General features: G+C 36.3%; 2 protein-coding genes across 4 annotated transcripts in view; one reads left to right on the forward strand and one right to left on the reverse strand.

Annotated features, from left to right (window-relative positions):
* The window catches only part of SKP2 (S-phase kinase associated protein 2), a 124,514-nt gene that overhangs the window by 84,323 nt on the left and 16,254 nt on the right, over window positions 1–23,937 (forward strand). The window contains exon 11 of the transcript XR_014241858.1: window positions 11,499–11,604. The gene's annotated coding sequence lies outside the window, so the exon portion shown is untranslated. The remainder of the gene's footprint in view (window positions 1–11,498; window positions 11,605–23,937) is intronic.
* RANBP3L (RAN binding protein 3 like) overlaps window positions 6,951–23,937 on the reverse strand; it is a 47,881-nt gene continuing 30,894 nt past the window's right edge. For all 3 annotated transcript variants that reach the window (XM_082382388.1, XM_082382390.1, XM_082382389.1), the window contains 8 exons: window positions 21,609–21,712; window positions 20,429–20,513; window positions 17,770–17,872; window positions 17,291–17,421; window positions 15,588–15,708; window positions 13,827–13,969; window positions 10,658–10,847; window positions 6,951–7,861 (listed from right to left, as the gene is read on the reverse strand). In XM_082382388.1, the coding sequence (XP_082238514.1) occupies window positions 7,818–7,861; window positions 10,658–10,847; window positions 13,827–13,969; window positions 15,588–15,708; window positions 17,291–17,421; window positions 17,770–17,872; window positions 20,429–20,513; window positions 21,609–21,712 (921 nt within the window). In that variant the 3' untranslated portion in view covers window positions 6,951–7,817. The remainder of the gene's footprint in view (window positions 7,862–10,657; window positions 10,848–13,826; window positions 13,970–15,587; window positions 15,709–17,290; window positions 17,422–17,769; window positions 17,873–20,428; window positions 20,514–21,608; window positions 21,713–23,937) is intronic.

The raw sequence follows: 23,937 nt of genomic DNA on the forward strand, positions 1-23,937 counted from the left end.
CGGGGAAAAGCTGGAGGCTTCCAGGTGGTGGGTTGTGTTTGTTTGGGAAGCCTTTTCCATCGACGCCTGCGCAGTAGCCGCTTCCCCGCCCTGGGACCGACCTCCAGCTCCACCCCTTTCCCCCCGCGGTCTCCACCCTCCCCCAGGCCAACCCTGCCAGCCAATCAGAGCCCGCAGCGGTTTCGGGGGCCGAGGAGCTTCAGGGATTGGCTGCGGCCGGGGGAAGGGCCGGAATTCTATTTGGTGATGGAGCTGAACCCAGCTGGAACCGGTCTGAGGCTGCGCCGGGCTTGCGAGTGCGGTTTTAAGGGCTTGGCGGGAACGTGCGTGAGGTTGCAGCTTCTTGCTCGGGGTCAGTTCTTTTTTTCGTTATTGCACATAAGACTAGACTCTTTCATTATTGCACATAAGACTAGACCCTTTGTTCGTTCATTCAGCCACCAGCGTATTGGATGGCTGATATGTCCAGCCCTGGGCCAGGGATTGAGGAGACGGACTCAGGACCAGCTGCACAATTTGCGGGGCCTAGTGCAAAATGAAAACGCAGAGTCCCTTGTTCAGAAATTGCTAAGAATTGCAAGAGGGATAGAGAGCAGTAAGCCGAGCACCGGGCTCATTTAAGCATGGTACCCTGTGGGACTGCGCAGGTGGTACAGCTCCTGCTAACCTCCAAAAAACTATTGGGGCTGAGGGGAGGTGTTAGCCTTTGAGAAAGTTAGAGGATGATGGATAGACGAGTCTGGCGAAGTGGAAAATTTCTAGATGGGAAGATATGGTTGAAAAAGTAGATAGGAAAAGAGTGAAGGGTTAAGAATGTTAATAATTTGGACCTTATCCTGTAGGCACTGGTTAGCCTTTTGAAGGCTTTTAACTGGAAAGAAATGAGTCCTGAGAGCAATGTTTGATGACTACTGATCTGGCTTTCGAATGTGGAACAAATTGGGAGGCAAGAGGAGGAAGGGAGACTTGGGCGCTCTTGGAATAGTTACACTTGGATCGAAGCTAGAGTAAAAGTATGGAAATGGAAGAAAATGCTCCTGTTACAAGAGGAGAATCAAATGGCAGTGCACAGCCTAGTGTTTATCCCTACTGCTCTTTAGATCCTTTTGCTTTGGCACTCTCTTTGCTTCTTTGTAGTCCTAGCACTATCAGTAACTAGCTTTTGGACTTTGGGCAGGTTGCTTCATCTTTCTGGGCCTCAGATTCCTCATCTATAAAGTGAGGGAGTTGAACTAGAGTGATTCCAAGGTTCTGCCAAGCCCAAATTGATTCCAAATCTGTGACTTTTACTTTTCAGCTAGCCACCAACGCCAGCATCCACTATTGGGTTCACTGAATATTTACTGAGTCCCTTCTACGTGCCAGGTAGTGTATTAGACTGGGAAATACACAGTGCAGTCTGATAGATGTTTGCTTTTAGTAGGTCACTGACCCCTTCTGGCCAGGAACTTTGCCTCACAGCAGCTGCTAATAGTGACTCATAGTGCACCCTAAAGCGCACCTCTTAACTTCTGTGGGATGTGAGTTACTCATTTGTAACCTTGAACATCTTCAAGGTCCTTTCTAGTCTTACTAGTTCAACACTTTATAATTCCTTAGATACTAGGAAGGAAGAAAAGGGAGAAGTCACAGATGACACTGAGCTTTGAAGTTTGGTGACTAGGAGAATGTCAGTTGATCCATTTGACAGAAAAAATGAATTTAGAAAACCTGTTCTGGATCAAAGTCTATGAGTTTTGTTATGCATATGCAAAATTTCAGACCCCTTTTCTTCCCATTTCACAGATAAGTACTCAAATTTTTGGATCTCCCCCGTTTCCAGCTGCAAACTTGTCTACACTGACATCTTCTCATTTGGTATATCTCTTTGTCCATTGTTATTTTGGGATCCCATCTCCTTCCACCTGCTCAGAAATATTACTCTGTCAGGTTATCACCTTTAATATACCTTTAATTATCCCTCTCTATTGGACTTTTCCTCCTCACTGTTTAAACATGCTCATGTCTATGACATCTTTAAATTAAAAACAAACAAACAAACAAAGAAACCTTTTATGCCCTAGCTTTTATATATTGCTTGTTTTCCCTTTACAGCTAAGATTCTTGAAAGAGTAGTTGGTTCATCATTGATCAACATCCCTGCTGCCTATTCATCTGTCAACCTGTTGTAATCTAGTTTCTCCGTGCTACTTTACTAATTACTGCTATTTCCATGGTGACCAAAGATGTGATTGTAAACTCAGAAGACATTTATCAGCCCTTAACTGACTTGGTCTTTCTGCAGCATTTGAAATGGTTATCATTTCCTTTTGAAATTTTTTACTCTGGTTCACAGCACACCAGTCCCTAATGGTGGTCCTCCCATCTTTCTGTCCCTTTTCTGGGTTCTTCCTAAGCTCATATTTGGGATCTATCCTTCCCTATCCTTACCTTCCCTTCTCTCTGTCTCTCTCTCTCTCTGTCTCTCTCTCTCTCTCTGTCTCTTTCTCTCTCTCTCCACTCTTCTGCATGAGCTTATCTACTCTTGTGTAATGAAAAGAGCTTGGGTTTGGTATTTAAAAAGACCTTGGTTCAAATCCCAGCTTTACCATTTATTACCTTTGTCAACCTTGGACTGTTCCCTTAATCTTTCTGAGCCTACTTCTTCATTTACAAAATGTAATAGCTTCCTTGTAAAGCTGTAAATATATGTACAAATGCCTAGCCACATGCCCATTACGAAGTATACACTTGGCAAATATTAGCCCTTTTCCCCTTCCATGACTTCAGCTACTACCAGTATCTTTAGCCCAGACTATCTCCAGAGCTTTACATCCTTATTTCTAGCTTCCTGTTGGATAGCATCTCTTGAGTCTTATGTATACAACACGTCAATGGAGATCAAATTATATTTGATTGCCTGCTATGGGTGAAGCACCCTGCTAGGTGTTGGAGATAAAATGGTAAATAAATAAGTAGTCTCTCCCCTTGAAGAACATACAGTCTGTGCAATGGTAAAATTATTCACAGGGTGCTGTAGGAATTTGGAGGAACCGGTCTTAATTCAGCCTAAGTGGAGTTAGGGAAAGCTTTCTGGAAATGTCTCGAGCTAAACCTTAAAGAATGAGTTAGGTATTAGCCAGAATCAGCAAGAGTAAGAAAGGAATTCCACAGAGGAAACAGTATGAGCAAAGATATGGAGTAATAAAATAGTAGTTCTGAAATCCTAGAACATTTAGAGAGAGGCAGGCAACAGTGGGAGGTGAGGCTAGAGAGGCTGAGAGCGGGAAAGACATGAAGTGTTATATCCACGCTTAGGAGTTTGGCTATTATCCTGTATATGCTAGGAAGCCACTGAAAGGAGAGAATGACATGGTTAGCTTTGCAAAAATTCTGAACAGAAATTTCTTAGAAGAAACACAAGCAGTGAATACATATCTAAAAGATCCTCAACGTTATTAGAAGTCAGAAAAATACAAATTAAGCTAATAGTGAAGTAGTCTTTTACATCCACTAGATTGGCAGAAATTAAGAAATTTTGGTAATCCTCTAATTGTTTGAAAATTATTATATCATCGAGTATTTATTAGGCTAAACATTTGCCAGTTATTTCAATAACTCCTCCAATGCCATAGTTTCCAAATATCATGTTAGAAATTTCAACTATGTTCAAATACTCGAGTTTGTCAATTCCGAGTATGATGTCAAAAATAACTCAGTACTGTGGGTATAATCTGGCCATTGCAAAACAAACAAACCAAAGTGTTGGCATTCATGGATTTAATATCAGTTTCAACTACCCTCAAACAACTAAAATAATCTGTAGTATTATTGAATTTCAAACTCAAACCCCACCTATGACAAGGCTGGTGTTCTTTTCTAGTGAATAAGCCTACCCAGTAGCCACATCTCAAGCAAGCTTAATTGTTCTCAATATTTTATGGGGAAGAAATTATATATCACCGTGATATTCACAACTTGAAGATTTACAAAGGTTAAGATCTATCCTTCCCAATCCCTATAACCCCCTCCAGTTCACTTCATGTACATTCTGTTTCTGAAAGATAGATACGACCACCCCCTGGCTTTTTAAAAAATGATATGCACATACTCTAAGGCCTGTATAGGATATTAGGCCCTGACAACTAAGGGTTCCTGGCTTTGGCAGTAATGCATGTAAAATGTTTTAAGAGAGAACATTTTGCTGGTTTACAATTAAGCTGAATAACTTGGTATAAAAGTACTGTTGATAGAAAAGAATGTTTAGATTATAATATATATAATCGGATATCATATTAAATATATCTTGTGTATTGGGGGAATATTTATCCAAGTAACTTTTAATAAAAGCAGCTTCTGGGACTTCCCTGGTGGCACAGTGGTTAAGAATCCACCTGTCAATGTAGGGGACACAGGTTTGAGCCCTGGTCTGGGAAGATCCCACATGCCGCGGAGCAACTAAGCCCGTGCGCCACAACTACTGAGCCTGCGCTCTAGAGCCCGTGAGCCACAACTGCTGAGCCCACGTGCCACAACTACTGAAGCCCATGCATCTAGAGCCTGAGCTCTGCAACAAGAGAAGCCACTGCAATGAGAAGCCCACACACCGCAATGGAAAGTAGCGCCTGCTCGCGCAACTAGAGAAAGCCCGCGCGCAGCAACGAAGAACCAATGCAGCCAAAAATAAATAAATAAATAAATTTATTTTAAAAAGCAGCTTCTATGGAAGAAGATGTATGCTTTGAAATCACCCACCTAGTAACTTGTGAAAATGAATGTCATTATATGATTGATCACTCCACATTAAAGGGGGGGACAAAGGATATAGAAAAGCCAAAAAGGAGAAGGCTAGATGAAGATATAGGACACGGAGAAACTATAAGATGTTTCTATTTCTATTACCCCCCAAAATATTACTAAATATATGCATAAAGAGTATAAGAAGGAATAGCAGAGTGGAAATGGGTTGAAAGTCATAAGCTAAATATCATGTTTCTGCTGTTAGTAGCCATGTCATAATCCTTAAATAAAATGAGGCATTGAGAAAATTCATCTCCACAACTAAAGAGGGGTCAAGAATGAACATGTCAGGAAGATAAGGAAAATCTCTGTTTCTCTGCTTTACTTTAACAATTTACCATAATCCCAATGTTCCCATATCAGCTAAGATCTTATAAGAGAACCAATTCTTTAATATCTTCTCCAAATGTCTCCCTGTTCATATTACACTTCTAATGAAAATTTTCCTCCTAGTTTGTTCTGCATCAGAGTCACTCTTTTAGAATTAAAAAGAAAACACTTAAAACTTCTGATTTTCCATTCTTTTTATTCTTCCTTTCATGTTAGAGCTCTTCTTTACTGTTTTTTTTCTTTTCCTTCTCTCAAACTTTTCTCTCTTCCTCTCTTACATTAACTTTTCTTCTCCACTTCCTGAGTCATTGCTTAATTTAGAAGTAAAGGATTTTATTTACTGTATTTCTTCTGGAGTCACTAGAAGAATTAATGAAAGTTAGATACTCTTTTTTTTTTTTTTTTTTTTTAGAGCTATCTGTATAGTTTTTTTAGTGGTTACTCTAAAGATTACAGTATGTATGCTTGGCTCTTTACAGTGTACTTAGAATTAATATTTTACCACTTCAAGAGAACTGTTAAAACCATCCACATATAGCATCCTTTACCTCTCACCTTATGTTGTACTTGTCCTATGTATTACATCTACAAACACTGAAAACTTGCTTTCAAATGTCACACTTTTTTTTTTTTAATTTTTATTTATTTATGGCTGTGTTGGGTCTTCATTTCTGTACGAGGGCTTTCTCCAGTTGTGGCAAGCGGGGGCCACTCTTCATCGCGGTGCGCAGGCCTCTCACTATCGTGGCCTCTCTTCTTGCGGAGCACAGGCTCCAGACGCGCAGGCTCAGTAGTTGTGGCTCACGGGCCCAGTTGCTCCGTGGCATGTGGGATCTTCCCAGACCAGGGCTCGAACCCGTGTCCCCTGCATTGGCAGGCAGATTCTCAACCACTGCGCCACCAGGGAAGCCCAAAAGTTAGATACTCTTAGTAGCTAAATTTTACTGTTATAGTTAGTGATAGGGAAAGAGCAAAACTTTCATCAATTATAACATACTAGCTAAATTGTAGTCTAAAAGAGTAATTCAACTTTCATATGCTAAACTTTCAAGCATTAGATTTGACAGTAAATGCATACATATAATTGCTTTTACTATTATCTATGGTATATACTATAATAAAGTAACGTAACTTTTTAAAAATATTCACATGTATACTTCCATGTGAATATTGTTCTTCAAAGTAGAAATGAAGCTATACTCTTATCCCAAATATGTTGTCACTGTTCAGAACATTTTCAGAAATCATTTTGTACTGTGAATTATTCCTCATTATGGACTGGATGTTTATGTTCTCCCAAAATTCATATGTTGAAGCCTACCCCACAATGTGATGGTATTTGGAGATGGGGCTTTGGGAGGTAATTAGGGTTAGATGAGGGTATGAGGGCCCTGGTCTGATGGGATTAATGTCCTTATAAAAAGAGACACCAGAGAACCTGCTGTCTTTTTCTCCCTACCACCTCCCCGTGCTCCCACAAGAAAGAGGTCATGTGAGCACACAGTGAGGTGGTGGCCCCTAAAAGCCAAGAGAAGAGGCCTCAGAATGAAACCAACCTTGCCAGCATCTTGATTTTAGACTTCCCAGCCTCCAAAACTGAGAGAAATAAATTTCTGTTGTTTAAGCCACCCAATTTGTGGTATTTTGTTATGGCAGCCTGAGCACATTAAGATGCCTCTAATAGGGGAATTGTATAGGGGTCACAATCAAAAGTCATTTTGAAGCCATGGGGTGATCATACTGGATTGAAAACTGAAATATGTCTATAAGTACTGAGACTAATTTTCTTGTGTAACTCCTGAAGTGTCTCTGAAACAAATCTCAAAAGAGGAACATCAAAATTCTGTTGCACAATTGTTGAATTTACTGTGTTTTACCTTAATAATGGCATTTAAGAAAAAAAGTCATTTGGCTATAAAAGGTCTCTGAACAGCCTCACCTACTAGAATATTAATGGCAATTTAATTACATAAATAAAGCAAAGAACAAGTTAACATATTTCACTTTTTGTATAGTTACTGTTTTGATACACAGGTAATGTATTTTGTTCATTCCTTCAACAAATATTGGATACTGACCATGAGTCAAGCATATACAAGGTGCGATAGATACAAGTGCAAGAACAGATATTCTCTTTAAAGGAATTCATACCATGAATATATAATATTATAGAATTAGGAAGTCCAAAGATTAAATGAAAATACACATTTCCCAGAAGAAAAACATGATTTAATAACGTGTTAACATGCAGTTATAATATTTTTCAAAGAAATGACTCTGGAAGTTTTGTAAAATATTTGTTTTATGGCCAGACAATATATGACTGAAAAAATAAATATCAGATATTTATCAAATCCAGCAATTTATAATTTTAACTATTGTATCCATCAATGTGATGAACAGTCCAAATTAGTTACCAAATCTTATTCTAAATTAACTTCTTCAGAAATGAAAAATTTTGAACTTCCAAAGGCCATGTGTTTCTTAAATTCTGTCATTTTCTCCACAATAATCAAAATATAAAACCTCAGAATTATTATACTACACAGAGAAACATTTTAATTGCAACAAATTATATTTCTTGGACTTTTCTATAAAAACTGTTCCAGGAACGAATAGGATCTTCTCATTTAGTTATTAGGATGGCTTAGATTTTTTCAGTAAGGTGATCTTTTTGTAGATGTTGTCATGGTTATAGTAGGTAGCACTCATGAACAGGCAACCGACTGTTTGTGGGTCCACCTAGAAGAATCTGTGATATAAATTTAAAATAATTTATTATACAATATTGTATTCAGTTAGGTTTAATATTGAATACAACTGAACATGAATACTCATGTATACGCTTACTAGCAAGGAAATAAAATATGTATAGAATCTGCTTTTTTTTTATATGGTAGTTGTTTTTTTGTTTTGTTTTTTATTGATTGATTGATTGATTGATTGCTGTGTTGGGTCTTTGTTTCTGTGTGAGGGCTTTCTCTAGTTGCGGCAAGCGGGGGCCACTCTTCATCGTGGTGCGGGGGCCTCTCACTATCGTGGCCTCTCTTGTTGCGGAGCACAGGCTCCAGATGCGCAGGCTCAGTAGTTGTGGCTCACGGGCCCAGTTGCTCCGTGGCATGTGGGATCTTCCCAGACCAGGGCTCGAACCCGTGTCCCCTGCATTAGCAGGCAGAGAATCTCCATATTTTTAAGTAACGTTTGGAAATGTTCCTAATTTTAAATGTGACATTTTCAGATAATTAAACCTTTCCTTGATTCCTGGACAACAAAGTTTTAAAAGTCAGACATTTTATGGCTTCCATAACATTTAGCATTTGTGTGCAACACTTCCTAGAGAAAGTACTAAGTAAGGAGGGGAGAGGATGGGTTCATAAGATTGGCATTTACTTGGCCTTATTTCCATTGTTTCTCATTTTGTATGAAGGTAGTTGCATATCACCCCTTTCCTAAAATGGAATATGGTAGAATATAGAGCCTATTCTTAAACGTGTCATTTGTTGATGAAATAATTTTGCCATTTAATCCTAACTGCAAGTTACCATTTTTTTAAAACTTATTTATTTTATTTGTTTAATTTTGGCTGTGTTGGGTCTTCGTTGCTGTGCGTGAGCTTTTCTTCTCTAGTTGCGGTGAGCGGGGGCTACTCTTCGTTGTGGTGTGTGGGCTTCTCATTGCGGTGGCTTCTCTTTTTTTTTTTTTTAATATTTTTATTTACTTATTTGGTTGCGCCTGGTCTTAGTTGTGGCAGGCAGGCTCCTTTGTTGCGGCTCGCGCGGTGGCTTCTCTTGTTGTGGAGCACAGGCTCTAGGTGCGCGGGCTTCAGTAGTTGTGGCACACGGGCTTAGTTGCTCCGCGGCATGTGGGATCTTCCCAGACCAGGGCTCGAACCCGTGTCCCCTGCATTGGCAGGTGGATTCTTAACCACTGCGCCACCAGGGAAGCCCCGCAAGTTAACATTTTTAATGGATACCAACCCATTTTCTAATAGATCCCATTTTATTGTGACAATATAAACATTATAATAGTTTTTATTTATACATTTCATACATTTTAAAAAAATTAAACCTCTTGTTTAACAGTAACAAGAAAAATCATATTCGCTTAGTTCTCTGGCTCACTGAGTCTAGCAGTTTATGATCCTGCTCTGCATGTTTTGTGCATTTTTCCTCTTGATTACATTTTTAGTATTAGGCCAAGGAAGCTATTTCATCAAGTTCTGCACATGTTGTTTGATAGATTCTTAAATTATGTATGATTAAAATAGCTTTAAGATTTAAAATGATTAAAAATCGGGAAAATGCCTGCTAACACACTATTTTTGTAAGTCCTTTGTCAGTCCTCCGTAGAGTGGAATTCAGGGCTAAATGAAAATATTACTGAAAATACTTGGATGACTTATTGGAATAGCTACATCTGTATAAAAAAGCTGGATTACTCAGCCATAAAAAGGAACAAAATTGGGTCATTTGCAGAGATGTGGATGGAGCTAGAGACTGTCATACAGAGTGAAGTTAAGTCAGAAAGAGAAAAACAAATATCATATATTAACGCATATATGTGGAATCTATAAAAATGGTATAGATGATCTTACTTGCAAAACAGAAATAGAGACACAGATGTAGAGAACAAATGTATGGACACCAAGGGGGGAAAGGGGGGTGGGATGAATTGGGAGATTGGGATTGACATATATACACTATTGATACTATGTATAAAATACATAACTAACAAAAACATACTGTATAGCTCAGGGAACTCTACTTAGTGCTCCATAGTGACCTAAATGGGAAGGAAATCCAAAAAAGAGGGGATATATATATATACATATAGCTGATTCACTTTGCTGTACAGAAGAATCTAACACAACATTGTAAAGCAATGATACTCCAATAAAAATTATTTAAAAAACCCACAAAGCTGGGCTTATTATTTCCTTGACAATGGTTTTCTCCAAAAATAATGATGAATTTTAGTTTTAAATTCACTCATCAGGACAAGCACTAAAACCTAAACATCCATTAACCAGTGGTTCCACTGCAACCTTGTTCAATTCATGAATCCGGATGTAATAAAAGAAATAGCGCCTTTTGCCCTAGGTAAAGAAGGTCTTTGAAAGTAAAACAGTCAAATTCCAAAAAGGGAATAAGCCAGATTTGCCTGCTGGTTCCATTACGAGTATTTATAATTTCTTCTATTATGGCCAATAATAGGAGAATGAGAACAAGTGAAGAGAAATATTAATAATTGGTTAGTTTCAGTGTAGCAATTAATACTTTACATTGTAAATATGGTCTTTTATGAAATGTATATGCAAATGATGTGCAGGTATTACAATAAGGCTGACTTCTGGTGAAATCCCAATGAAGGCCACAGGCAGAAGACAGTGATTTTCAAACCCACGTCTCAGATCCAAACATCTAGGGCTCTAACCCCTGTCCACTTTGAACAGACAAGTTCCACTTTTTAAAAATGTGTTTCATATAAAAGGGTTGTGAATAAGATGTCTTTCTTAAACCTCTGAACTAACAAAAGAAAAGTTCTTTACCTGATCTAGTTTTAGTAACTTGGGTAAAATCATCCTCATCCTCATCACAGCTATCACAGTTAAATTGTTGGAGGACTGTTTCTGACTGGCTTTCAGCTTGATTTGCATCTTTCTGCTTATAGAAGCTCCGAAGTGCAACAAGACGGTGATGTATTGCTGCATGCATACTTCCTGTGTCTTTGGCACTGGCCTGCAAGAGGAAAATTAAGTTGTTAAGAATATAAGTAACTTAATAATAGCCACACTTTACACATTTGTAACCTTTCACTATTAATAAGGAAGGAATTATATGGCATAAATCTAGAATATAAATAATCCTAGAAACTAAAGGGTAAAGAGCCAATTCATCTTGAACCAAATTGAATCCTAGAGCAGATAATTTTATGAGGTCCCAATTTGTGCATTTTAAACTGAGAAAATGAAATTTTGTGATTTACATTTTCTATTTGAATTTGTTTAAGACCATCCTTCCTTCACTGTGTTATACTGTAGAAAATTTTAGGGTTAGGGGGAAAAAGACTTCCATTTCCTTTACATCACTTGCTTAGACATCCCTGCAAGCTGTATAGCTCTGTAGAAAAGCAGAGCTCATTCGAATAGTCTATGATGTTGTACCATAAACACATCAGAAGTCCTTGCTTTCAGTACTTTTCTATTTTTACAGTTGCTATTAATATAAAAAATGATGGTAACAATAACATTGGTATAACATTTGCTGTTATAATATCCTTTTATTTTTTCAATCCTTATAATAAAACTTTAGGTTATTTATTCCATTTATGTTAGCAAAAGCACATAGTGCAGGTATTCAGTAAATACTTGTTTCCTCTTCCCGTTACAGATGAGAAAATTATGGCTCAGAAAGGCACAGTTTGTCTGCATTTAAACAGCTAGTTGACAGATTGGCTGGGACTTTGTTTTTGTCGTCAAAGTCAGTGCTCTTTAAGGTAACATGTCAGTGGCTTACATTTTTGTATCTTTTCACAATCTCAAAGAAAATCTGGGAAAATTTTTCTCTTTGCTAATCCTTCAGAGAGCTACCAAATATTTCAAAACCAAGAACTGAGGGTTGAATCAACTACATGCCAACTTTTGGGGAGAAGGGTCTTAAAATATGGTTTTTCTTTTGTATGTTATTAAGTTGCCTTAATTATTTTTAGGGGAAAAAATACACATTAAATAAAATATTTTTGTTTCTCATATTAATTGTTAGATATTACATAGCAGGTGTTGAGTAAATATTTGTTGACTCTTGACCAATTTAATTTTTATATTAAGTACAAGGGTGTAATTTTTCTTCAGTAGGTTAATTAATAACAAATATTGAAAATATATGTAATTGAAATATAAATACAGTTCTGCTGCCTTGACATTTTTACATTAAATTTTACATATGCCTTTCACTAGTGTATATATATATATATATATATATATATATAATATATATATAGCCAAATTCATTCAGATGTTTTCATTCAAGAAATTCAGAACAAGAAGTAAAAGCACAATAATATATATATTTTTGGACAACAAATTTGCAATGCTTAAAAAAAATTTCCAGGAAGTACCATAAGAAAATGCTGGTGAGAATGAAAATTGGCTCAGTCTTTCTGGAGATAAATGTGTCAAGACAAGTCAAAACCTTTTCCCAAGAGAATTAACATGTATGTACATAGAGAATTCCTTGCAGAATTTATAATAATGAACACAGTAAATTGCCTAAGTATTTAACAAAATGGGATTAATGGAATAAATTATGGTACATAATAGAACAGAATTTATTTTCACCTATAAAAGAATTCTTGAAGAATGAACTACTATTTAATAACAGAAAACACTCATTTTCATTGATAAGTGAAAAGGTTACATATGTGTATTTCACAATCAAATGTTAGCTATTTAATCTTCTCAATCACTTTATAAAGTATATTATTATTGTCTTCCATTGGCAGATGAGTAAAATCAGGTTTAGGAGAGCTAAATAACTTGCCTGAAAGTCATGCAGTATGTACAGTATGGTACACATGTATATATATACCCACACATACATGTATATACTGAAATATAGTATAAGACCAAAATGTTAATAGTGACCATCTCTGGGAGTGGAATTTTGGGTGATTTTTATTGCATTTTGTTTGCTAATCTCCAAAAATTATCCTACAGTTTAAAAAGTCGGCATGGGCCAGATGTTGAGCAGCAGAATCTAGTCATAGTTAAATCGAATCGAATCTAATCATAGTCTCAATCTCAGACAGGCTGCTTCACCCACTCAAAGACAGGGGCATCTGGCCTAGCAGAGTATCCAGTATTATCTCGCTAAATGGTAAACAGAGTTTAGACATCTTACGCTAAGATTTTAACACTCAACATCACTTATACCTAACAGTGCACTTACTGGTGGTTAATAAAACCTTTGGTTCTTCATCAGTGGGCTCTTGCCAACTTTTTTTTTTTCATTATTATATGGAAGCCAATTTACTTGTATTGTCATCTTCTACCTGAGTCACTTAGATATTCAGTCTTCTCAAGTCTTCTGAGACTCGGCCTATGGGGGAAATCCAGCCTTTTTTCTCGCCTGATTCATGTCAGCTCTGTCTGTTTTGCCTGGATCTTGTATTTGAGGTCAAGCATTCCTGCTGCCAGAACAGCTAAAGCTGTGCTCCCATCCTGTTACCTTGGAGACTGACTCATATCCAGAATTGGAATTTGCTATTGGACTGGTTGTTTTAACTTGCTAGCCCTGTGTTTTTCCATTTCTCACTGGTTCCTTTCCAGTGATTTCAAAGCCTCAATTTCAGCACGCAGTGTAAGCATCAGGGTGTGGATTCTGCTGGCCTCCTAGGAGCCAATCCTGACAGTAGTCTGTCTGGAATTTAGTAAGATTGTTGACACAATTTTAATAGTAAAGAAAAATGTAGGGGTTTGACAGCATATACCAATACAAATGTCTTGGGACCAGTACCAATTGACTGCTTTAAATTGTTGTTAATCTCTAAATTTCATGCAAAATTTAGGTCTTATATTAGACTGTAAACAACCATAATAAATGGCTGATTTTTTGCCAATGGTATACGTTATTTTAATAAAATGAAAACAACAAATAAGTGACTGCAGAGATCTATAAATATAGTAGGATAAACCTCTATCACTGAAATTTGTCACTTACCTGAATTAAAAACACTTTGATGTTATAGTCTTCTAAATCAGTAGCTGTTATTCGTAAATTTTTGTGGTTTGCTTTTTGAATCTCCATTTGAGCCCAGAGTTTACTATTGAGAATCAGCCTCAGGCTGCCTTGATTGCGCATAACTAAAATAGGAAGGTGAATTTATCAGACTTTAGAACAGTTGATTCCTTAGCCTTTCAGAGGAATTTGCCATTTTGGAAAGCAAATAAATCTGGTAGTTGTTTTTCAGACTCTGTTTTCACTACTAAATTGTAATTTAATGGACTAGATTATAATTTGGTTTCCAAATTGGGCTTTATTATGTTGGAGGACTTTTTTTTAGCTTAAATGCTAAAAATGCTATATTTTTTTACTATAATATTAAAAAATGGTTAAATTTTAGAATTCCTTTGAGGACATAATGGTCTGAAGAATATTTACCCAAGAATTGTTTACAGTGGAGAAAACTGAAACGAAAACTTTAAGCATTCAAAAAATGGAATTAGTTAAATAAATGATGGTACAGCTATTGAGGATATTATGAACTCATTACGAATACTAAAGAAAGATAATTATTAATGTAGAAAGGTGACCATGGTATACTATGCAAAAGAAAAAATCAGGTTACAAAGTAATATAAACACCATTTATCACAAATTTTTCAACGTATTGTATACGAAGTCCTCAAGAATATATTTTGTTGACAGAAACTAGCTACTACAGGAAGATAGGCCTATGAGTAATTTAATTTTTTTTCTTCTGGTCGATCCATATTTTCCATCTTCTGTAATGGACATGTATTACCTGTATAATTAAAAGAAAAGTTGTTTTGTGCATTATTTTGGCAAGTAGTGGAAGGAGTGAAATTAAACCAGAGTAGAAAACAGCTAATACCTGCCTTGGGAATGACAGTCAGGTTATTTAGAAACCTGTTTGCCAGTGCTCCTACTCTCTTAGTCTGAATTCTATTCCTTACTCACTTCTTGAGCTTGATATCTGAAACTCACCAAATATCCATTTACCAGCTTCTACTTGTGGTCTCCTCCACAAGATTTGACCACCCGATATTGACCAGTAAACCCATCCACCCCTGCCCACATCTCTGCCTGTGCTTACTTTCAGTTTGGACCTGTGAACAATGCCCAGTGTGTCTTTTGGATGCCAGAAACCTCCTCAGGCTTTTGGTTTGGCTGACCAACTTCTGACCAACACTCTGCCTGCAGGATTCAATAACCACACACATTTATTTACTTGGAAATTGACCTTTCATCCCAACCCACACACTGTGTTTAGGATGCCAAGAATAAATTACAGGGCAAATATTCTCTTTTAGAAAAACTATTCCACTTCAAAAATAAATTCATCACATTCCTTTAAATAATAATGAGATTACTATTTAGGTGTGTGCTGGGCTCGGTCATAGATGCTTTACGTGCATTATCTCACTGAATTCTCACACTCACTAAGTCATGGACTTCTATTATCTCCATGTTAAACTGATGCAACTGGGGCAGAAGGAGATTAAGTAGTTTGTCCAAGGTCACCGGTTAGTGATGGAGCCAGAACTAGAACCTGTATAGTCTTACATCAGAGCCTACTTTAAATAGGAAGTTCCTGTAGTACATTAAAAATAATATTGTTTAACTTATTGACAGCAGTCTAATTTATTGACACATAGCACATCTCCAGAAAATGATGTGTACTTATGTTGGAAAAATTTCCCTGAGAAATACTGACTCGCTTTACAAAATGATTCCTTACTTAGTCTTGACTGGAATGTTCCACAATCACTGCTTGCTGTGTCATTCAGTCTCAAAGCTCCTCTGCCCCTTTCAATCCAGGACTGTGTTGTTTTGTTGAATATAAAAAGCTTGCAGTTGATCTAAAGGACAATTTTTTAAAATGTCAAAATATAGAAAATTTTTCAAAGTGATTTCTTTCCTATGCTATAACACTTTTATTTGTCTGATATTTTACCAGAATAACCTTTGTTAATGATTTCTAAACCAGCTTTAAAATTTTACTTAGCTTCTAAAACAGTACAGTTTTTGAACAGTTCAAACATTAAAAAGCAAAAAGATGTACAAAGTGAAAAGTGACCCCACCAACACTAGTTCCCCATCTACCAGTTTTCACCACCTACAACAGGTAATCACTGTTGCTAATATTTTGTTTATCCTTCTAGAGATATTTGTATGTATATACATGCCAATATGTATATATTTTTCTCCTATTTTTTCTATAAATGGTAGAATACCATAAATACTTTCTGCATCTTTCTTTTTCACTTAACAGTATATCTATATATACCAACTTTTAGATTAAACAATGTTATTTGAATCATGTAATTTATCTGAAAGTTAAGGAATCATGGAATTATTTGTACGCTTTAAAAATTTTAACAAATACAGCATCCGAACTAGCATGTGATACCACAGAGTACCATACTATAATTTAATGCTTACCAGTGGTTCTCAAATACTACTATGTACAAGAATCACCTAGATGACTCGTTAAAAATATAGCATGTCAGGGCCTCACCCCTAGTGATTACTTCAGTGAATCTGGGATTAATCTGATCTGAGAGTTATGCTGTGAGACACACTTGTACAGTAAGTGTATCAGTAGATCAAAGGGGAAGAAAATAGGAATGAAGAGAGTTTGGGATAAAGCAGATGGAGAAAGGCTAAGGGAAATCTGTGCTTTGTTGAAAATGATTAAGTTGTAGTAATTACATTTTGTATGCCTAGATTGACAGCTATACCACTCAACATTTGAATTCTAGGTGTGATACTATATACTACATCTGTGAAATTCTTGATTCATGTGAAATTCAAAACTTATTTAAAAGAACCTTTAGGATAAACAACAAGGTCCTACTGCATACCACAGGGAGCTATATTCAATATTCTGAGATAAACACAATGAAAAAGAATCTAAAAAAGAATGTATATATATGTATAACTGAGTCACTTTGCTGTACAGCAGAAATTAACACAACATTGTAAATCAGCTCTACTTCAATTTAAAAAAAGGAACTTTTAAAGGAAAACAAAAAACCTTTTTATTATCTTGACCTGAAATCAATTCATCTTATCTGCATTTTTAACTTTCAGTGTAAATAGAATTTTATATCATATGATAACAACAAATTATAAAAGCTGACATGAAAAGTATAAAACATAGGTTGTTTTAAGACAGGGTCCTTGGTTGTCTTCTTTCTAAGGGACTAACAGGCATGGTTGTAAAGACAGCAATCCATTTTCCTGCAAATTACACATACAAATGTAAGAATACAACAAAATATTGGTTTAATCCTTGGAAGCCTGTAACATTTTTACCTAAGCAGCTCAGTCTTTCTGAAAAGTATACTTCTGCCTTTATTTTTCAAGCTCTCTCTGCTAAGGATAGCTTATTCCACACGTGGAGGTGCGGCCAGGAAGAGCAATACATGATGCACAGACCTTTAACACACTGTGTTCTGTCTCCTCCCCGGTTATGACATCAATTTTCTCCAGCAAACATTTTGGTGATGGTTTAGAAGAGAAAGCAGCAGCTGATTCAGTTAGGGGTATATTCTTAAGAGAGTCTGTTCCTGAGAGAAAATAGGGGGAAAGAACACATAAAACGCCCCATTTTCCCTACCGTGAAAGTTCTTTCTTGCCCCTGTTAACAGGCATGTAGCCTTAGCTTTTTATAACAATGAGTGTTTCCAAAAAATCAAACTGCTTGAGTTGAGGCAGATCTCTTTAACGATCTCCCATATCATTAAGTCAGACAATTATTAAAGCTTATATATCATGTTTATATGCTTTAATCTTCACCAAACATTTTAAAACACTGGGCTATTGTTTTTGTATTTTATAGATATTAAACAAATGACATGGAAAACCAGGAAATACACCAGTTGAATCAGATGTTTTACAAATGAAATAATTCTTACTTGAGTTTGGAGAGTTGATAGGAAATTTTAAAGTGAATTTGAATGGTTTTTCCTTGATGTATGAATCATTTTCAAGTTGAGGCTGAGTGAGTTTTTGAGTACCCTAAGTGGGGGAAAAAGATGTATTACTTAATTTTATCCCCATATATTTGCAGTAAGCCAAGAGATACTTTTGTTCTTCTCAGGGTGGCAAACAAACCCAAAAGCTCTGTTTTTGTTTTGGGCTCCTTTTGTGCTGAACAGAGAATTCCTCCCCATTATTAGAAGACCTTGGTTCTGATCTCAGGAAACAATCTAGTTACCACCAGCCTACTTCAGGTGGCATCTAGTTCCAGGGGCAATGGGGAAGCTTTTCGAGACCCCAAAGGAGGTAGCAGCTGTTACGTGCTACCACCACACTAACCTGATGCCCAGAAGGAGGTGCAACTGTTGTCACTTTTTCAAGGTATTTCAGTATTCCCAAGAATCCACTCTTTCTATCCAGTTCATTTAAAAAATTAAAAAGTTATCCAAAGAACCCACTAGCTGTCTCAGATCATCACTACAGAAGGAATCCTAACTTTTCCTCTAAGACAATTTTTGCCAACAATCACTTTTTAAGGCTGTGTACCTGGGGATTCGCACATGTGTTGTAATCAATGCCTGTGTGAAAAAAGACCAAGTAATTTCCATGCCATTTATAACCTCCTGTACAGCCCCCTGCATAGATCCCTGCAGAACAGGGAGAATTGGACAATACTTCAGAACTTAGGTTTATATCTTTTCCCTTACTAATTCAAGATTCTTTCACATTATTTAACTGGACATCAAGATAATCTGTTAAAATTGGTAGAGATGGGTGTAACTATTTCCATTTTAAGAAAACAGAAACTAAAGCACAGAAAGTTTAATGACTCACTCTAAAAGCACATGGTCAGCAAACAAATCAGGAGGGCGTCCTGGCCCCCAAATCATACAGCCACAGGATTACAGGATTAACTAGAGGACAAACACAGGTGATCTCTACAGCTCCTGCTATCCTAGCATGTTATCAGCTTAAGGAGACAGGAAGCTCAGGTTCCTTTGTAAGTCAAAGTTGAAGTGCCCATAGGAAATGCACACAGGTACCTACCTCCTCACACCAAATCTATAATTCCCACTGTAGTTCATTTGTATAGGTATCTCTCTCTTTCCCCTTACTGGACTATAAACATCTCTAGAGGACAGGGTCTTCTTTAGCTTTGCATAACCACTTACCCAGGTGGTTTTCAATCCTGGCTGTATATTCAAATCACCTGACACCTGGTCTCACCCACGGAGATCCAGATCTAATTCGTTAGGGGCGATGACCAGGCATAAGAAGTCCTCTGAAGGCTCACCAGATGCTTGTAATATGCCACCAAACTTGAGACCAATGCCAATGCTTTATATATCATAAGAACACAATCCATGTCTGTTAAATGAGTTGAATGTTAAAGTTGATCCCATGAGGTTTGAAGAGTATTTTATTTGTGTCTGTGACATCTTACAGAAGCTGTGACTAATCTAGAATAAATGTGCCTAAATATATTGCCTGGAAGTTGGTCCATTCTGGTTCAGATCCAAACCAGAGCTGTGGGTCAACAGCTCTAGGATTGCTGGAGCTGACCTTCATCTTGGGAGTGGCAGAAGGGTGCCTCAAAGCTGAGAAGTGTGATACTTCTCTTGGAATTGGGGTTAAGCCTGAGGCAGGTGTAGAATAAGCTAGATCTTAAAAGTAACTGATTTGTGAAAGCCCTTAAAATCTTGGAATAAACAGGCCTCATGAGTTGGTGGTCCTTTTGTTATTCTGAGCCCTTGCACAGGTTTTAAAATCTGTACATCCTCTGTGGGATTCTTCACGTAACTGATAGCCCTGAGACAAGCTAGCTTCCTTGTCTTGTCTCAGCCAAGATTCTGGTCTGGGTGAAAGTGGAAAGAGTATAAAGATGTGTTGGACCAGATAAAACCATGGGCACATTTGCTGCACAGCTTCCCCTTGGCTGTATAATTCCCCACAGTAGATCATGCTCTGTTTTAGAAATGTGCCCTATGGAGGACAGAGCAGCAACTGCCTCACGTAGGAGGACGCTCAGTATTAATTAAGGATGATGGTAATAATAATCAGGGGGTTCCACTTGGCAAGTACATTCTCCTAGGCAAGTAAAAGGCTATGATTTTCCTCTTACAGCTAGCAAAAAAAGTTATAATAATGCTTTTCAGTGTAAAAGCTTGAAGGGGAAAGTTGTGGTTAATGAGAAAAATTTGGCAAATGATTTTAAATGCATCTTGTTATAAAAAATGCTATTGAAAAACTGTATTAAAATATCATGACCAGTTGAGTTTATCTAACTATTGCAGACAGTTCTGGGATTTCCTTGGGTACCTCTGGTTTAATGCAAGTCAAAGAAGTATTTAATATTTCTTATCAGTAATAATGTTATAATTATACAATTCCCTTCCTCTGTGGTTCTTGTCTATTATTTTAACAACGAGAACTTGCTTCCCAGGAGAACCTTTCCAGTTAAAGATAGGAAATGTGCCTTTGAACTCAGGAGTTAAAAAGTATGCTCCATTTTAACATTGTCTTAATTAATTTGCCTTCAGAAATTTGAAGTGACAGCTCTCTATATAATAATAGAAACATTTGCCAAAATCTTACCAAAACTCTTTCTACCATGTTTTCTCCAAAAACGAAATCAGAACTGCAGCTTTTAAAAGAATACTTATCTTCATTTGGTTGACATCTAAGGAAAAGAAATAAGCATTTGCTATTTTAAATATAGTAGCAATGAATATAGCCATTTTAAACGTTAGCACATGAAATAATCAGACGATTTAATAGATTTATGTAAAGCATAAAAACATCTGCTAACTTTTGTTTATCTGAAGTTAATGAGAAATGATGGAAAAATTGAGATAGGTACTTCTAGGGATGCTATTCAAAATATTTGACAGCTGTTACAGCACTGGCCAAGACCAGTCCAAACAGGCTGTGTGATCAACAGGGGAGCTGCCCAGCCCTTATCTTTTTGCTTTTCCAGCACTGACTCGTCTCCAGTCTCCAGTCTCCACTCTCCTCTTCCCCAACTGGCCAATGCTTTTAGCGATCCAAGGTCTCAGGGCAAAAGCAAAGCCAATCTATCTTCTCAGTTATACTTGAGTGTGCAGTGGTTTAATTTGGTTTTTCCCTCCCAGAAACTTTTTTTTTAGTGTTTTAAGTGTTTTGCATAATGAGAAACTCAAAGACATGCAGCCCTCTCTTTGTTGGCAGATGGACTCCGGGATCTCTATTGCATCCCCAGTGTGCACAGTAGGTAAGGGCTGAGGTACCTGCGTGGGCCCTAATCGCGAGTCCAGAATGTCCACGGCTAGTTGTAATCTTCTCTCAGATCAAACATGCCCTCATCACTGGTGATGCTAGTAAATATTAACTTTCATTTTGCATATTTCTACTGCTTTCTTTGTTGTCTATCCAACCTATGTTAATAAATAATAATGCCAGAAATAATTTAAAAGAGGGGAAAGAAAGAATGCCAAGGAAAGGCTAATCTATTAGCCAATAATTAATGCCTAACTAAATAAAAATTTAGCTGTACCTATTTGAAACATACTTACCCAAGTCAACAATAGAGATGATCCAATATCAATATGATAATATTTAAATATTAGAGATGTTTTAAAAAGCATTTTAGATTTGTATATTTATAAAATCTCCTTTCAAACAGAAATCTTGACAATTTATCTGTACAATGTCAGAAAATTTTTTCCCGGAAATGGTTATAATGATAAAAGAAAGCAAGAATGAAAGAACAACACCTGTTTCCCCATCACTAACTTACCCTACTGATGTAGGACCTAAAAAATTCTGGTTAGTAGACAGCTGGACTGAAATTCTGGCACTTGGGAAATTTTCACTTAGCAAATAGGAGTTCTCCTCAGAAATCTGAAAGAAAAAAAAATCCATCAAAAAGTTCATTTAAACTGCCTTACTAGATATATAAATGTGTTGAAAACTTACTTTGTTCAAGTACTACCCTAAACATTTTATATACATTATTTCATACGCTCCTCAGAACAACTCTATACACTTTGTACTTCTATTAAACACATTTTACAGGTAAGTAAACTGACCTAACAAGCTTAAATAATGGGGGCAGGCCTGGGCAACAAGGAAAGGGGACTGACATTCGAGCCTGGGTCTGCCTGACACCAGAGACTGAGCACGAACATTCACCACCTCCTTTTGTTACTTTTACCTCTTTAGCCAAGTGGAGTTAATTCTCATTTCTAGATTAGTAAATATCTCTCGGGACTATTTAATCCCTGGAAACACCCTAAGAACTTCACCATCATGGCCACCCAGGGTGAGAGAAAACTCCATCTCTTCCTCTAGAAACTTCCGACTGGTAACTAAATCAGTTAGTTACTCCATCTGATGTGTATATACATATGCACCTTACCTGCATTAATGTATAAATGAAGGAGTGAGCAGTTTTATTTTTTTTTATTTTTATTTTTTTTCACACACACACACTGTATTTTATTTTTACAAGAGATAAATAGACTGACACCAAGCATTGTACATGGATGACCACAACAAAAGCAACAATGATTGCAATTACCAAACATGAAACACACTCATACTATGTCATAATATTGACATTCAGTCCAGTAATCCTCCACTGTAACAGCTCCTTTACTTTGCAGTGAAAATTGATTTGTATATTCTTTGCCTCTGAGTCCTTGTGGGATTTTTTTTTTTTTTTTTTTTAATTCAGACAGAAAGTCACAAAAATTATACTCATCCTCATCAGTAGAGTGAGCAGTTTTAGAACTGGAAGGAACCCTATCAGTTATCTAATCTAGTGTCCTCAGTGTTTTGTGGACACATCCCTTCCTCCACCAGGGATTTTCAGAGATGTTGCAGGGACTTCCTATCTTTAAAGGTAAATGGGGTCTGTTTCTACTTTAATTTTATATCAATCAATAAAAATAATTTTGAGTATTTTTCCCTTCGTAACAGAATTTGAGAGCTGAGAAATATGTGTCAAGAGAGTATGTGCCGTTGGTTAGCAAAGATCAAAGTACATGCTTATGACTCAGTCACTCAGATGATTTATCTCAGCCAAAATGGTAGTTTTTAACTCTATGTTGGTTGAGATAGTTGTTATTAGGCATATATTATTTGAATTATATTCAATAAGTGACCAAAATTAATGACAGGATGAATGAAAATTGCTCTAATTTTGATATACAAGTTAATAAAGATCATAAAAATAAGTGTTCTATAAAATTCACCTACAGATAATTCTTACTAGATCTATAAATTATATCATTTTGTCAGAATTCTGACATAGCATCTTATTTTTTTAATTTTTTAATTTAATTTTATTTTTTTATACAGCAGGTTCTTATTAATTATCCATTTGACATAGCATCTTATATATAGTTTGATCTTTAGATCTTCAAAAATCATCATTCAATGGAGAAAATTCAATGATGGGCATATCCAATTAGGCTTTTCACTTATTAGGAATAAGTTCTATTTATGCCCTTAATAAGTTATTCAAGATGAAATGCTTATAAACAATAGCCTGAAAATTTATCTTATGCTTTATTTTTATTTTGTTACAAATTTTATTTTAAATACATGCAATGCAGGATTTCAAAAAATCATGGCAAAAATAAATATTGATCAACTTTTGATATAATGTGCAATAAAAATTTTAATCTATAATTTATAGAACATGCCATTCCAAAATCAAAAGCAATGTAATAACATTTTAGAAATTAGTCAACACATCATACTTTTTCTTACATACTTTAAAACAAATTAAACAACATGCATCACTCCTTAAATAGGTAAAGAATGTATGTAATATGGTGATGACTATATTTAAGTGAAAATGTTTTATAAAATACTGATTTGAAATTTAAAATATGTTATACCTAAAAGTCACATCATATATCATGCATAAATGATGAAATGATTTTTAAAATTCATAATGGGTCTCATGAAATCATGTCTTAACAAAGAAAAAGATTTGGAAATATAAAAATGATGGCAAATGCTGACCAAGTTCAACTCCCTCACTTCACTGATAAGAAAGAGAAGGTTGGGTGCTTTGTCTAAGAATGCAGACACAGTTAGATAGCAGTAAAGGTAGG

This window comes from Balaenoptera borealis (assembly GCF_965194805.1).
Source record: "Balaenoptera borealis genome assembly, chromosome: 2".
Lineage (NCBI taxonomy): Eukaryota > Metazoa > Chordata > Mammalia > Artiodactyla > Balaenopteridae > Balaenoptera > Balaenoptera borealis.